This window comes from Malania oleifera, chromosome 1, assembly GCF_029873635.1.
Source record: "Malania oleifera isolate guangnan ecotype guangnan chromosome 1, ASM2987363v1, whole genome shotgun sequence".
Taxonomy (NCBI): Eukaryota; Viridiplantae; Streptophyta; class Magnoliopsida; order Santalales; family Ximeniaceae; genus Malania; species Malania oleifera.
In genome coordinates, this window is record NC_080417.1 from 81,851,453 (window position 1) to 81,869,528 (window position 18,076).

Below are 18,076 nucleotides of genomic sequence, written 5' to 3' on the forward strand. Positions count from 1 at the left end.
CCTATTCACCTCTCTCGCCCTCTTCTGTTCATATTTTTTCCCTTCTTTTTCACAACTCAAATAAACAACTTAGGGCCCATATTGGTAATGATATTGTTTTATACAAATAATTTTTTGATGAATAATTTAATAACCATTTTAAATATATTATTCATATATTTTAATATCTAAAATTTATGTTATTAATATTAAATTTAGTCATTTCAAACATTTCAATCAAATTATAGCTTTTTTGCCAAACACTTAACACCAACTTTTTCTTTTCAACAACTTCTTTTTCACATAGGGGCCAAGCAACTTTTGTAGTTATTTGAAAAGCTCCTTTTCATCGGCTTCTTCTAAAAAGTTCCTTTTAAAAAACCACAGGGAGGCCAAACTAAGCCTAAGTAGGTAGGGGATAAAGTTAGAGAAATTGAAAAACCAAGATCCAAACTTTGGTACAACAGAAAAAAAAAAAAAAAAAAAAAACGTAAGATTCGGGTAGGAATTGTTGCATACAAAGACTTGAAAGATAGTGTTGTTGAAGTCAAAAGAGCACGAGATATAACCATAAAAATCAAGGTGGTCTTACGCCAAGAAGTAAAAAATGTCATTAGTACTTATGCTCTTCAAATAGGCTTAGGAGAAAACCTTAACAGATAATTTTGGGAAGATATAGATAGTATTATACAAGGGATATTAGGGACTTAAAAAATATTCATGGGAGTTGATTTGAATGGATAGATTGGAAAGGATTATAAAGGTTATGAGAGGATACTTGGAGGACATGGATATGAAGATAAAAATGAGTTTGGAGATATGATATTAGAGTTCACCATGTTATATGATCTTATTACAGTGAATGTTTGCTTTAAGAAGAGGAAAGCACATTTAACCTTTAAGAGTGGATAAAATAAAAGTCAAATAGATTTTTTCTTAACTAGGAGGGTAGATTGTTTGTCATGTGAGGATTGTAAAGTTTATTTACGGTGAAAGTTTAATTATACAACAGAGAAATTTAGTGTTAGATATATGTATTAAAGGGAGAAAGGATAATATAAATTAGTGCAAGAAAATTAGGTGGGGGAACTTAAAGGGAGAAAATATAATAAAATTTAAATATAAAATGATCAAATATGGTGATTGGACAATAAAAGATGGTGTAGACACAACATTCTTTGGAGTAGGATAGCTATTTCTATTAAAAAGCTAGGGCATTGCTAGGCCACAAGGCTCCCCACCACCTGGAGAGGGTAGGGTGAGGGCTGTCATAAAGTGTACTCAAGCTTACTCTTGTTTTTATGCAAAGAGGTCATTTCCTTAAACTCGAAGTTGTGACCAACTGCTAACAATGGAGCAACCTTACCATTTGTCTGAGGCTGCCCTCCTCCATTAAAAAGATAGCAAAAGAGATTATAGGTAAAGCATGAGGAAGATTTTTGAATAGAAAAGAAAGTTGGTGATGAGATCAAGATGTCCAAAAAAGTAGTAAGGATAAAACAATTTGGTATAAAACATGGTAAAAAAGTAGGAACATGGAAAACTTTAAAAATTAAGTATAAACAGACAAAAAAAAATGGAAAAAAAGTCGTTAATGAAGCTAAACATAGATCGTATAATAATTTTTATGCTAGATTAGTTGCAAAAGAAGAGGAAAGGGATATATTTAAACTTGCTAGTACTACAAAAAGAAAGAAAATGAGGATGATATTGACTTGGTTAAGGAAGAAGACATAAAAGAAAGGTTGTGAAGTTATTTTAGTAAGCTATTTAATGAAAACCAAGTAGAAGGCTTAAAGTTAGTGGCCATTTGGTATCATTGTAAAAATTATGAAAACAAAAATAAAAAATGAAAACTAAAAATCAAAAATAAAAACTAAAAACCAAAAACCAAAAACTTGTTTGGTTGATATTTCTATAGCCAAAACAAATTAAAATTTTGATTAAACAAATGCTCATTTTTGTCCTTGAATCAAAGAACAATTACAAAACATGACTACAAATAATAAAAGTATTAAAAATACTTCAATAAAATAAAAATTACTATAATCATTTTACTTAATTATTATATTTTACAATTCACTTTACAAGGACAATCTTATTGTATAAGACAATTTAAATATAGTAAAAATATTTTGTGGATTTTATTGATTTTTTTAAAAAATCTTAGTTAAAAAATCTTAGGGGCATTTTTATTTAAATTATATTTTAAATTCACACAATCTTTTTATTTTAATTAAAAAGTATGAAAAATGAATGATGTAATCCAAAAAGTTAATTCTGGATGCTAAAATATTCTAGCAATAGGTTATTAAAACAATCGAAAACTATAAAATATGTGGTTTTCAATTTTTTTTTTTTCGCAAATAGATTAAAACCGTCAATGGAAAAAAAATTTATAATGTAAACAAAGGCATTTTCAATATTTGTTTCTTCACAGTAAAGAAACAAAAACAAAAAATTAAAAACAATTTTGATACCAAATAGGCCCTTAGAATTGACAAATGAGGAAAAAAAAGGCTAAAAACATGAAATTTACTCGCAAAAATAGAGTTAATGAAATTAAGTTTGCATTAAAAAATGAAAAATGGAAAAGCATAGGTGATAACGGAATTATATGGTTAACTAATTTATTTAACACAATTATAAAAATTAAGAAAATGATAGATGAATGGAGGACAATTGCTTTAATACCTACATAAAAAAATAAATGTGATATTCAAAATTGTAATACCTATAGTGGAAATAAACTTCTGAATCATATAATGAAACTGTGGGAAATAGTAGTTAAACAAAGATTAAGGTTAGAAACAAGGGTCTTAAAAAACCAATTTGATTTTATGCTTGGGAGATCTACTACAAAGCTATTTTTTAAAAAGATTAATAGGAAAACTTGGGGAAAAGAAGAGGAACTTGCATATGGTTTTATTGACTTAGAGAAAATGTATGATAGGGTACTTAGAGAAGTTCTATGCTGGATTTTGAAAAAAGAAGAAGAAGAAGCTATGTAATAGATATATTGATATCATTAAGGAATTGTAAATCAGAGTAATGACTAGAGGACTACAAGTGGAGAGGTTAGGGAATTTTCAATTACAATAGGGATACATCAAGATTTTGCTTTGAGTCCTTATCTTTTTGCTCTAGTGAGGGATGAACCTACTAGTAGTATCCAAAATGAGGTTCCATGGTGTACGTTATTTGTATATGATATTATCCTGATTCATGAAAGTAGGGGTAAAGTAAAGTTAGAATTATGGAGAGAAGCTTCATATAAGGTTCGAAAAGTAAAAGTTAATGTTAAGGTGGGTGAGTGATATAGCATTAACAAATAAATTAAAAACGAACATATGTGCAATATGTTAGGCATAGATCCAATAGAAGATAAGATAATGGAAGGGTGATTTAGATGGTTTGGGCATGTGCAACATAGGCCAAATAGTGCACTAGTGAGGATGAGTGGGCTAGTTACCAGCAAGTGCAGTAAAAGGAGTATGGATAGACCTAAAATAACTTGGAATGAGATAGTGAGGAAGGATTTAATAGCCTTGGACTTGTCATAGAAACTTGCCTATGATTATGTAAATTTACAGAAAAGAATATATGTACCCGACCCCACTTAGTGGGGCTTAAGACTTAGTTTGCTATTGTTGTTGTTGTTCTTGATCAATGTATTTTAGCAATCACAATTATCATTAGTCTTCTCAGGCATACGATAAAATTGTTGGCGTGAGCTGTCATTAAAATTAGAGAAATTGGTATCAGAGCAAGGCGCAAAGTTGATTCCCTCCACGAAACCGCTGTCGCAATAAGGACAGACGACAACGTCCAGCTGTGCTCCCTGAGTGCCTCGGAAGAGCCGACCCTTTCGCTACTAGCGGATCAATTGACGCCATCTGTAGATTCGCCGACAATCGCAGCAATGTTGCCAATGAAAACAACCCGAACAACCTCTGATTCTCTAAACCCTAGTTGCGTCTCAGCTTCCCATCTGCTGTTTTTTCTTCCCTGTATCGTCCAAGTCCAGAAAAGAGTCAGAAACCGAAGGGAAAATGGTGCTGGTGAGGATCGGTGGTTTCTCGACCAACCCTGAACTCTGAACTTGGCTGATTGACGAGTACCTCGCGATTTGCCCTAAGGGAACCACCTGCCGCGAGCTTAGAGTCTCCCCATCTACGCTCCTCAGAGTCTCCCGATCTGGGCTTGCAACTCTCGAGAGGATCCAAATTGCAAATTTTGGTGGGCACCCGATCAAATCTTAAGCTGATCCGTTGAAGATTGGGGGTTTGCAATTTTGCTTTTTTTGGAGAGCTTTAAATCTAGGAACGGTTCTATTTGTACTTTCTACCCGTTTTTTGTCGTGTTTTGAGCTGTTGAAAATTTTGTATCGCGTGGTTTGCATATCAATTTTGCTATTTTGGAGTTGTTTTCGTGATAAGGGTTTTATCAATGGAGGACACTGGCAACCTCGACAACTCTAATGCTGTCGAAATGTTGATAGTGACATTTGGATACTTGACTCCGGGGCTACCGACCACATGATGTTTGACCCCAAAGATTTTTCACTCGCTTCTCCACCGCAATGCACAAGCATTGTGAATGCCAATGGGGTTGTTTCTTCGATCATCAAGGCTAGCACAGTGACATTGTCACCTTCTCTCACATTATCTAATACTTTATTGGTTCCTTCTCTGTCTCATAAGTGACTCTCTGTTAGCCAAGTAACAACAGACTTAAATTGTACTGTGCTCATTTATCCTACTTTTTGTCTTCTTCAGGATGTTCTTACCAAGGAGATCATTGGGCGTGGTACTAAGAGGGGGGTGGGGGGGGGGGGGGATTATACTACATAGATGATTTCAGTGTGGGTGGGCCGAGCGTATCAAATGCGTCATCTGAAAGATACCAATGAGAGACAAATTTGGCTTTTAGATCGTCGATTAGGACATCCGTTGTTTGGTTATATGCAACATTTGTTCCCTAGTTTATTTTCACATATATCAACGGCCGACTTTAATGTGATACGTGCATTCGTGTTAAAAGTTTTTGAGTTACTTATCCATTGAGTATGCATAAAAGTGATGTCCCACTTACTTTAATTCATTTTGATGTGTGGGGTCCCTCTCTTGTTTCTACTGCATTTGGTAATCGCTAGTTTGTAATATTTGTTGATGATTGTATTCGCATGACTTGGCTATACTTGTTGAAACATAAAGATGAGGTATTGAGTGTGTTCAAATCATTTCATGTCATGGTTCAGACTCAATTCTCAGCGAAGATACATATTCTCCGGTCCAATAATGGTGGTGAATATGTCAACTAGGGATTCCATGATTATTTCCAACACAATGGAATTATTCATGAAACTTCTTGCCCACGGACTCCTCAGCAAAATGGTGTTGCTGAATGAAAAAATTGACATATACTTGAAACTGCTCGTGCCCTCTTACTTTGCGCTCACATACCCAACCAGCACTGGGCTAATGCAGTTACTACAGCTGTGCACCTCCTTAACCGTATGCCATCCAAAGTTTTGGATTTTGAGACACCCCTACAACCCATTTGAACTTATATGTCCTTGCCCATAGTATTAATGATTCCTCCTCGGATCATTGGATGTGTAGCTTTTGTAGATCTCCATAAGAACCAACGCAATAAACTTGATCCTTGTGCTGTTTGGTGTCTTTTTTTGGGGGTATGCCTTACATAAAAAGGGATATCAATGCTATGACCCGACCACCAAGCGCACCTATGTAACTATGGATGTAACGTTTTTAGAATCTGACATGTTCTACAGTCCCTCGATATCCAATTATTCTCTTCAGGGCGAGATCCAAGTCGAAGAGCAGAATTGGTCAAGATTTGACTGGCTGGGGTTTAATGACATAAATACGGTAGTCAATGGGGAACCTAATAAAACTCCAGATGCATCTCTGGAGGATGACATCACTCTAAGAGCAACATTTACACCACCTGAAGCTGAACAAGAATTCCCCCACTCCTTAGTACCTGAAGAGCCATCTCTTGAGCATATCCCTGAGGTAAACTCTCCTATTGCACTTCCAACTAATAATGATATAGATACCTCTGCTGGCTATATCTTACCTTTCAGGCATAATCGTGGAAAGCCACCAAATAGGTACTCTCCAGAAATTGAGGAACGAAGGTCAAGGTATTCGATTGCCAAGTATGTATCTACAAAGCAACTATCCAAACCCCTAAGAAAATTTGCACACGAACTTTCCTCGTGCCATATTCCTGCTAATGTGGAGGAAGCTCTAATAGACCCTAAGTGGACCTAGACTATAAAGGAAGAGATGGGGGCATTACTAAAGAACAAAACATGGGCTCTTGTGTCGTTGCCTAAAGGAAAAAGGACGGTGGGGTGCAGATGGGTGGTCTCCATCAAACACAAGGCAGGTGGATCTATCGAACGATACAAAGCAAGGCTGGTGGCAAAGGGCTATACACAAACATATGGCGTTGACTATAATGAAATGTTCTCACTAGTAGCCAAGTTGAATACAGTTAGAGTCTTGTTATCTCTAGCAGCAAACCTTGACTGGCCGCTACACCAGTTTGATGTAAAGAATGCCTTTCTTCACGGTGATCTTGAGGAGGAAGTGTATACAGATATTCCACCAGGTTACACGACAACCTTAACGACTGAGGTTGTGTGATAGTTACAATGCGCAATGTATGGACTAAAGCAATCACCATGAGCATGGTTTGGGCGATTCAGCTTGGCAATGAAAAAATATGATTTTCAACAAAGCAACTCAGACCATACACTCTTCCTAAAGCATCAACTGGGCAAGGTAACAACATTGATAATCTATGTAGATGACATGAGTATTACAGGAAATGATTTAGAAGAAATTTTGAAAATCCAAAAGCAATTGGCAACTAATTTTGAGATGAAGAATTTGGGAGGGCTCAAATATTTTCTGGGAATTAAAGTGGCTAGATCAAAGCAAGGTATAGTTCTTTCCTAGAGAAAATATATACTTGATCTACTATCTGAGTGAGATTACTAGAGTGCAAACCTGCAGAGACACCAATAGTTCAGAACCATAGACTTGGAGAATATCTATAAGTGCCAACAGACAAAGAAAGGTACTAGAGGTTGGTTGGAAAACATATCTCTCTCTCACATACTCACCCATATATTGCTTATGCTGTAAGTATAGTAAGTCAATTCATGCATTGTCCTAGTGAGGATCACATGGATGTAGTGATCAAGATTCTTCAATACTTAAAGTCATCTCCTAGGAAAGGACTTGTGTTTTCAAAGAATAATCATCTAAGGGTTGAAGGATATACTGATGCAGATTGGGCAGGGAATATCTTGGACAGAAAGTCCACTTCAGGTTACTTCATGTTTGTTGGAGGGAATCTGGTTACATGGAGAAGTAAGAAACAAAAGATAGTGGCATTATCAAGTGCAGAAGCCAAATTCCGTGGAATGACTAAGGGTCTCTGTGAGCTCCTCTAGCTAAGGAGACTATTGACAGAAATAGGCTTTGCTCCTAGTTCCGAGATGGATTTGTTTTGTGACAATAAGGCGGCTATTAATATTTCTCACAACCCTGTCCATCATGATCGCACAAAACATGTGAAGGTAGATCGACATTTCATCAAACAAAACCTTCAAGCCAAGATAATTCGTTTTCCATTCGTGAAATCTGAAGACCAGTTAGCGGACATATTTATAAAGGCAATATGCAGCAAGAACTTCTACAACTCACTTGACAAGTTGGGCATAAGACATCTGTATGCACCAACTTAAGGGGGAGTGTTGGCCTGAGCTATCATTAAAATTAGAGAGATTATAGGGATGATCCTTGAATGTAAATCACTTGTTTCAAGGGTCACCCCTTATTCTAGCCATAATAAAGGTCTCAATACTCTCTATATATGTGCATCTCCATCTTTGTAAACAGAATGAAGGAAAAAAATATCCAAAGTTTGACAAAAAGAAATGTTATTTTGATATTTTGCCTTCATGAAAGGAGAGATTCCAAAAAAATAATAATTAAAAAAACAGTTATAACAATAAAGTTCATAGAAGTTGTGAACTAGCAAGAATCATCTACTATAAAAGTTCAAAAACAAAATAATTTAGTTTTTTGGACATATATTTAAGGTAGAGAAGCCTACTTCTTCACGAATCATTTTTAGAATTGGTGCACTCCTCCGTGGAATTCCTCCCCCCTAAAATGAGAGATAGAAGAACATTATGTTAAAAAAGTGAACATGGAAATATTTTATATTAAATAAAATCTACTAACAGTAGAATTGAAATTGAATAAGCAAAGCATGGTTTTTTGGGCCTATAAGGTCTCCTTTTATTATTTTGTTTCCCATACCCTCTTTGCTTGAGGTTCTACTCTACATTAGATAAACAAAAAGAGCTAAAATCAACCGCACTAGTTGCTCTCCTTGAGAAGCATTGTGCCTTTACAGGAGATTGTAGAATACCATATGGCAAGCACACAACCTACAGGATGTGATGTCCAAGATATGGGACTACATTATCAACAACATAATCGGTTCGAAGCTCAAAATATTTTACCTACAAGACATGAAAGATGACGAGATGAAGATAATACACACATACATAAAAACTCATACTGCACTGATGTGATGATTATAGAAACAAGAAGAGGCAACTCAAGTTACAAAGATGATATGTAATATGAAACTAAATACTATACACATGTTAGAAAAGAAGGTATTTCCAAACCCTGTACACCCAAGTATTGTGATGAATTATCTTTCATTATACTGAAGTATTAGAAAGCAGCAAGACAAGTTACAAAAGTTGCTTTCTTTAAAATTTTATTTGCTCCCACCATGTTTTTTGTGCAATGGTAGAAATGAATATCATCTAGGAAACAGAGAAGCCACTATCCACTCGCATTTGCAAAAATGAAGATAAACCCTCGAACACTTGCTAGAGAATCGAGATTGTAATTCCAAAGTATTTGTCCTAGCAGAGGACAAAGTCTTGGATGTGTATACAAAAAGAAAAAAAAAAAAAAAAAACTAGTTTACCTAGCCAAGGAAGGGGACCTACATGGGAGGAAAGACACTGCCCGCAATATTTGCTTGAAGTATTGCACTTTGGTAGTATTTGCTTGCAGCATTTTTTTGGCATTCTACAACCCTAGTCCATTATAGATTTATAGACTGTAATACAACTTTTTAATCTTGTTGGGTAGATTTAAATTTGCACCATGCAATTTGGTGACTCCACATTGCACCACCTTATGACGCCCGATTGCACTTGTTGGACTAAGTTAGATTGAGTTGTTGAGCTCCTTGGGTTGACACACTTAACTGTTGGGTTGGTAGTATTGTGTTATGACATGATCTGTATGCATAAACTTATGCATCCTAATCGCACCTCTGCCGACATGTATATTAAATGCAAAGAGTGCATGAGCATGTGTGCCATCCATATGGGATTGCACTCAAGTGATGCCTCTTTTTCTTAATATATGAAGAGTCCTCATGTATATAAAGCAACTAGCATTTTCTTCCTTTCCCAATACAGGACAAATCTAATTACCTTCTTTTTTCCCCATATTTGAAAACCAAAGCCAAACATTATTTTGAAAAATCTTCAATAATCCCTTATTTGTGTTAACTGGCAGAAAAAGATTTATGTAGCTGACTCCACCTAGTAGGACTTAAGACTTGGTTTGTTGTCATTGTCTAATCTCTCATTATTTTTATTCCTTTTACTATTATAATTTATAAAATTTTGTTTTTAAGCTAGACATTAGATTATTTTTGGAAGTGCTTTGCCTAGGTGGGAAACCTTCAATTAGTGGCAACACATCCAAGTTGGTTAAAATTGCATAGTAGGCAAGTCTTCGAAATAGATCTAATTTAAATAACTAGATATCCCACAAAAAAATCTTTCATTCCTTGATAGTTTTCATTTACTAATTACTACATAACAATATTAAAGATTTTGCATCCAAATCCTTTCATGAGTTTTTGGAGTAGGGGTATAAGTGAGTCAAGTTTACTCGCAAGCTATTCGAACTCGATTCATCCCCAAACTCGACTCAACTCAACTCTACTCGAGTTTGAGAAACTCGAGTATTTTATGAGTCGAGTTCGAGCTTAGTAATAGTATTCGAGTTGAGTTTCGAGCTTAATCGAGTGGAGCTCGAGTTTTATGATCTTGTATCCAAGATGAATTTGAGTTTAAAAATTATGAAATCGATCGAGTTTGAGTTGAGTTTTTGAGCTTAACATTTTTGAGTTGAGACGAGTTTGAGAATTTGACTGTGTCGACTTGACTCGATTCAAATACACCCCCAGTTTGGAGTCGAAGCACTTAAAACCCTTGGAAACAACCATTTCCACACACACATAGGTGGATCTATTTAAGAATCTTCATAATTAAGATACTATGCACAAAGAAGTCATAGACCTACAACTACAAGGGTATATACCTCACACTATTATGGAACAAAACATTAGATGGCATTTATTACAGTGTTTGCATCCAATATTCCAATCATATAATGAACTGTCATTCAGCAAACTCAAAGATACAAAGCTTTTATGAATTGATTTGAGGTTCCACCTTTGTTGGATACTAGATAACATTTCTTTTACAAATCCTTACGTTAGATAAACTGCCAAAATTTAGCCTACTCTAACAAATATAAGAGAGGAATAGTCTATTTAGTCTTTAGTTGGTGCATTGAGGGTGTTTTTGTCCTCCGATTTTTTATTATTAACATAAATAGGGTCTAGTCTGTTGACAACTCCTAGGTTTGGTTGACACCCTCTTCTTCTTCTTCCTTCTTCTCCTTGTCTAACCCTAAGTTCTCGATTTTCTTAATTAATCGTTTAGATTACTTCAGATTTACAGCACAACGTTATAACTCCATCTCGTGTTAAGTGTCATACATAGCTAGGGCTATGACCAATATGTCCCAACTTACAAATGTTTACAAGTTGCTTGATTATGACAATGTAAAGAAATTGGTGGCATAGATCATGCCATATGAGAATTTCCAATAATATATCCTAAGCCATTTCACTTCGTTAATTGTAATGGCAAATGCTATAAAGTCCACAGCCATTGTAGAGAATCAATAATACACGATTGCTTCTAGGGATCCCCATCAAGAGGGAAAATTCACCCACTAGTAGACAAGTGATCTTTATTATTGGCAAAAAATTTCGAGAAATGATAGATACCCATAACAACATCTACAATAAACCATAGTTTCACTTCATTATTTAATATCTCTATGTACCATACACAAATGTATTTACCTGGAATACTCCTAGTAAGCTTGCCAACCACAAATGCAAGATTGAGCCTAGAAGTAGCCATGGCAATTGATCACTCTAGCATACTTTTAACACCTTATTTTGTCTGGGGTCAATTTATTTAGAATTGGAACTAATTGAGAATTAGAAGAGCAACTTATGGGGTCAATTGAATTTCAAGAGCATTTAATTTAGGTTCTCTATCTTTCCCTACATTTCAGTGTGCAAATTTTGCATTTAGAGTAGCATGGAGCCTTAATTTTGTGATTTGATGCTCATTTAATTAAGGAAGGATACTTATTTTTATTGATAATTAGACAAGGATACGGCAAAAAGAGGACCCAAACACCCCTGTTGAATGTGAAAGTAAGCTCCTTTTTGAGATGAGGGGCATTTTTGGAAGAGGACAAAGAAGGAAGCCCTAATCTTACTCTATAAAGGGGCTTAAGTTTCAAATAAAGAGAGACACAGAAGGAAATGGAATTTTGGAAGCACATAAAGAGAGAGAGAGAGCACACAAGGAGATTAGAAGAAAGATACGTTCAACTCAATGAGAGGCACACAAGAAGGGGATTTTCGGAGACAAAGGGGAGCACATAGGAGCACAAGAGAAGGGTTGCACACTCAAGCTAGGGAGAGAGAGGAGAGAAAGGAAGAAAATAATAAGGAGACTCTGTCGAAATTTAAAGGATGACATGCAAAAACGTGGGATTTCTCAAAGATTCAGAGTACCAAAATGCGAGGCAAGTGTTTCAATCTCAATTTCTCATTATGATCTTGCGTCTGGTATGCTTAAACTTTGATTTGTGGCCACAAACAATGATCCGATACGTGCGAGGAGGTAAGATTGCTTAAAGGTAGGATTTTTGGCTTTGTTTCATTGAAAGTTTGAATTTTTATGACTTAAAACTTTGATTTTATTTGCTATGAGGTCTTGATTATGTGAGATACATGATTTTTAGGTGTTTTAGAGAGAGAAAGACAGGGGCTCACAAAGCTTCACCAGCAGAAAAAAGAGAAAGGAAAGGAGAGCAAAGGAGAGGAGAGCTTGAAAAATCAATGTTTGTATGTGCATGACACATCCAAAGGGTAGAAAATATAGTAAATAAAGTCCCTAGGGTAGAAAACACAAAGATCTAGGTCGAAACAGCCCCAGAAACCTTAGAGTTCGGCCGTTGCCATGGTCATCGGTCGATTGATCGTTCCAACCTTATTTATTTATTTAAATAATTTGTTTTGATTTTAAAAAAAATCATAAGCAATACTTTTTTATTGCATGAAATTGTGAAAAAAAATACGGCAACCTAAAAAAATCTAGTTCATTTTAAATTTTTTTCCCAATTTTTAAAATTTATTTAGTATTTATTTTTATTTTTATTTTAAGTGGGGTGTCCCTAATTTTTTAAAATTATTTCTTGAGTTTTTTTTTTTAAGTTTCTATTTTATAATTTTAGGAAAATTGTTTTAAACATTTTGGGTTTTTTAGTTGGATTTTTATTCAACTAACTATTTTTTATTGATTTCTATTTTTTTTTGGTGTTTTTAATCTTTATAAATTAATAAAAATTCATAAAAAATGCATAAAATTCTTGGAAAATACCAAAAATTTGTAGAGGTTTTTTCATTATGTTTTTAGGATTTTTTAAGGGTTTAAGTAAATTTTCTTCTTAATTTGAAGGTGAGAGCTAGAGAAGGTAAAATTTGACCCTTGGTGCAACCCAATTTATTGTTTTGTGTGCTATTATTTATATGTGAATGCTAGAATGATTTATTTAGGTCAAAATGTAGTTGGAATGATAGTATTTAACATTTAATTTGAAGCATGTGTTGTGATTTAGAATGTATGCATGGGTTTGATGGTGTGTACAGGTGTTATACCGTGATATGGTTTAACTTGTGTGGATTGACACTTGTTTTCTTATCTTATATCAGAATGGATTAAATGTTTGAAACCCCTAAAATATTAATGAATCCAATGATAGATCCCTGAAGAACATGCTATTGTTCTTCATGGGGTTCTTGAGGTGAGGGAAGCCTTATAACCCTAACAGGTTGCTCAATGGTTGTGAAGTGGAATGATATATAAAGGAAAGGTAACCTAATTTAACGAAGACTCAAAGACTATCTTGATTAATGTTTGAACAATTTGAGCTTATCATGGTACCATTTGAAAAGATGAGGGTGAGGAGGGTGCCTAATACCTTTCCCTCACATAATTAAACTCTAGCATATGGCTTTGGAATGTAGACTAGAAACTATTAGTTTCTTGAACCCTAGGATTAGTTGGAGACCAATTAATCGGTAGTAATTAGGTGCACTTAACCACACATAGGTAAAAAAAGGTTAGTGGTGAGTTCGTAAACCTTAAAGTGCAAGATAAAGAACACTTAACACATTCTTTGGATACCCACCCCCTTCGAGGTGTTGGATCCTGGTTCGCATGTGTTGACAGCTTAGCGACTCCATTGGGGACTTTAGGGAATTATGCCAAAAGATAAGTTTGAGAATGTTCAAACATCAAATCAAACATGGTCTTTGAATCTTCTATGTCTTCAGTGATTGGTTGCTTTTCATGAATGAAGGTATATGCTATGGTTTATAGGGTAATGTGACATGTACACACTTAGAAAGCTCTATACTCGAGCTTGTCCTCTTAGGATTAGACAAGGATGGAATAGTGTTTGCTCTCGTGAGACAATACTCTCTGCAAGAGCCAACAAAACATCCCGCTCAAATTGTATCCTCTTGAACCTCCAAGGTGAAGGACAGAGACTCTACTAGCCTACTTATAGGCAACAATGGAGATAACTTAGGACCTTGTATCTTTAAGATGTAGAGCCAAATGACACATAAAGACCCTAAATCATCTACCCCATAATAGAGCCTCAAAAGCATGCCCTAGAGATCCATTCCTTGTAGAGGGCTCTTCCTTCTCCATGTGGATGTCAAATTATGATTCTTGATTATTTGTCTTGTGTATGCTCAAACATGTGAATGTGCATAGTTTTTCTATCTCTAATGTGTAGCATGTTTCATGCCTTTGCATGGAAATAATTTTTAGGGGAGTCAGTCATAACAACATAGGGCACTATGTACCATATCCAATCTAACCCTAAACTCAATTTTGAGCATCAATTTTATCACCCTAAGCACAATTCAAGGGCATCCGTCCATTTCATGCTCAAGGTATGAGAATCCAGCCATCACCCTAAGCCTAATTTAGGCGCATCCATCCACTCCCAAGGCATGAGCATCTAGTCATCACCTATGCTCAGCATATTCAACCTTATCTTCCTTGGTGAAGCTTTCTTAAGCATCCATATTTAGGCACACATTCTCAAATCAAGAGCACCCATTTGTTTAGGCTTGATGTACCCTTCATATGCTTATTTATGCTCAGGATGTGAGCACTCACCATCACGCTCAATTCTAGAATACTTATCCATCCATGCATGCTCCATTCTGAGCATTCATTTACCAATGTTCCATTTGTGGACATGTAACCTCCATCCTCAACTTGATACATTTTTTATTCATGCTCAACATTTCATCATTGGTCTAAGGGGCTTTCTTCCATGCTCAATTAGGGGGATTTATCGATCATACTCAATTTAAGGGCACCTACTTTTTCATTTATGCTTCCTCAAGGTAGGGGCATTCCTCTTTCTGTGCTCGACCTATGAGCAACTCTCTAACCATGCTTACTCTGAGGGCATTCTCTCCCAGGATCAACCAGTCACATCTCTATTTATTCTCTATTTGAGAGCATCTCATTCTTGCTCAATCTATGAGCATCTTTTCGTCTGGCCTTAAACTAAGGGCACCACTCCATCAGTGCTTAATTCAGGAGCACCACTCATACCATCTAAAGCATTAATTTGCAATTCTCAATCGACGAGCATTCATTTGCTCTGAGGCACCCATTTGTGCTTGATCAATCTTAAAGCTTCAAGCCCTCGTTCGAACTTAGCATACGCTTATGCTCCACTAATAGCATCCTCCTATAAGCTTAATGCTTTCCATTGTGTTTCTTGGAGCATCCATAAGCACCTACTTTTCCATCTCAATCTGCGAGCATGGGACCCTTTAGGCTTTCCAACATCCATTGGCTTTAACTTAAAACATCTTTTTATGTGTTCATCATTCTACAATGGTCTACACTCAATTTGTAAGCAACTATCTAAGATTTACCTTTCCATGCTCAATTTGTGGGTAAATCACCACATATGCTCATTGAGTGGAATTCCACCCACCCAACATCTTCTCTCCATGCTCAACTTAAAGTGTTTATCTCCAATGTCCAATCTTTGGGCATTCATCTACCTATGTTTTAATGTGACCATTTGTCTTCTCATGCTTTACTTATGAATATGCAATCATCTATGCTTGACCCATAAGCATCGCCCTCTCTCCTAATATAGGGCATTTATGTTCCCATTTCTAATCTAAGAGCACCTATGTATATATGACAATCTCAAGCATCGCGACGGTCTCAAGCATTGCAAGTGTTGATTCATTTGTGCATGCTCAACTTGAGAGCATCATTTAGCTAAGTCACTAGCCTAGGATGAGGGCATCCGTATGTTAGTTAGTCATAATCATGGGCATCTAGACCCATCCATTCATTCATCTTTGTCATAGGTTGCAGAAACCACACTCGTTCATACATTCATAAGGTCATACATTCACGGCTTCATGCACTTATGCCTTACATAGTCATTAATATATTCATGCATTCATACACTCATACTTTCAAATGGTCATCATGCATCCATGCCTTCTCCAGATATATTGGAGAACTTGGCTAGTATAGTGGGCGTTTATCTAATCTTGGCAAAAGGTGAGCCACTATTGTGCCCCTCATGCGACGTGAAACACAAGAAATGGCAGATCAGGTAGAAAAAAAGCTCATTGAGTTGGAACAGAATCAAGTTGAGGTTAGTCAAGATATAAAAGGCTCTTTGAGAATAGATGAATCAACTCATGGCAATGGTCGCCAAGATGATCAAAGGAAAGGGAGTAATGGTGGACCTTGAAGAACTTGTTCAAGAAGAGACTCACTCCCAAGGAAGGGTGTGGATCAGACCCTCAGGCTCAAAGCCCAATCAAAAGGAAGCTACCACAAGCTTAGGATTTTCCAAAAGTGATGCCAAAGATGGTCAGAGAAAAAAACCAAGGATCAGTATGGCAATACTATGGGGAATCATATCAGACCAATCAAAGTTATGCAGTGATTGAGGAAAGACTCAAAGCAATGGAAGAAAATGGCTATACGGGGCCAATAAACACTTTTAAACTATGTTTGGTTTCTGATGTTGTGTTACCGTTTGTTAGATTACCACTTTACCTAAAAACTTAAGTTGTTAGGTTGTGGGCCAACAATGTATATCAAGTTTTAACACTGTACAAACTCAAGACACCTAAGTTTGAAAAATATGATGGCTCCAAGTGTCCTCAAACCCATCTTCTGATATATTGTAGCAAAATGACAACATATGCACACGACGATAAGCTCTCGATGCACTACTTTCAGGACAGTCTAATAGGGTCTACAACAAGATGGTACCTCCAACTGGATAGAGTAAGAATTTCACACATCGAGAAACAAACTTGGGAATTTGTTTGATTGAATCAAATCACCAACTCAGACCAAACATCTAATCATCCCAATCAAAGCATGCCATAAACTGAAATCATGAAAATCCAACAAATGTTTACCAATTTGGGGTGCTTGAGGGTACTTTCCACATTGTTATTTTTCTTGAAAAAAAAAAAACTATTTTGGCAAGGAGAATATAATGCAGATATTACATGGATGTTAATTCCATGTGACAACAGAAAAGGGAAAAAAATTAAGGACATAATTCTCATAATTCAAGAAAAAGCATGGGTGGAAACAGGATTGACAACATATATATTGCATGTTTCATTGTCTCTGGAGCTGGGAGCCAGCAGGAGAGACCTCTGCCTCAGCAATAGTATGCTGCAGTTGACAATCAAGTAATCAAGTGCTTGTGAAAAGGTTTCTGAGGTTTCAAAGAACATACCAGACCATACTGAAATATACGCTTTAAAGCTTCATCCAAATGTTGTTCATCCCCATACCGGTATCTAGTAACATCATTCCTGACCTAAGAAAGGTTAATAAGTTAAAAGGTATCCAGACATTGAATAATTGATGCATCTGCAAGTACGTGATCCAAATAATAGAATGGTATAGAACATTTGGTGATGGTACTCACTACATGATCAGAAGTGTTGAAGTCAGCATATTGGAAATCTCATACATATCAAACAAATAATTATATATTAATCAAAACTGTAGATATATTGAACTTCCAGTTGCATATGTGCAGTGCTCCAGTTGGAATGTCGCATGAAGTTCTACAGTGTTTTCTTAGCTGTTTAAGGTTTTTATAGCCTACGGATGTTGTGCGAAGTTCTGCATGTATGAATTTTTGCAAGGTTTTCTTATCTCTATGAGGTTGTTACAACCTCAAATACGCAGTTGAGGAAAATGTAGCCTTGCTTATGGATGCCCAACTAGGATTACAAGAGCAAACAAAAAGGATAAAGAAGCACAAAGTTAAATTTATGGTAGCCATCATGTTTTTCCAAACTGTAAACAATATAAAATCCAAAGAACACAGTTTTATTGTTTACTTGTATTTCCAATTTCTGGGTACATTAATAAATTGTTAGCCTGATACACATTTGTTGGGCCCATTTCCTAACAGCTTAAAACTTTTATCTTAAGTGGTGACTTAACATGGTATTAAAGCTTGCTTATAGG

At 35.8% G+C, this 18,076-nt stretch overlaps 1 protein-coding gene across 1 annotated transcript in view; it reads right to left on the reverse strand.

Annotated features, from left to right (window-relative positions):
• Window positions 1-18,076, reverse strand: part of LOC131164255 (uncharacterized) — a 64,313-nt gene that overhangs the window by 1,589 nt on the left and 44,648 nt on the right. The window contains exons 5-6 of the mRNA XM_058121704.1: window positions 17,331-17,414; window positions 8,140-8,193 (exon numbers count right to left, since the gene is read on the reverse strand). Of these exons, the coding sequence (XP_057977687.1) occupies window positions 8,140-8,193; window positions 17,331-17,414 (138 nt within the window). The remainder of the gene's footprint in view (window positions 1-8,139; window positions 8,194-17,330; window positions 17,415-18,076) is intronic.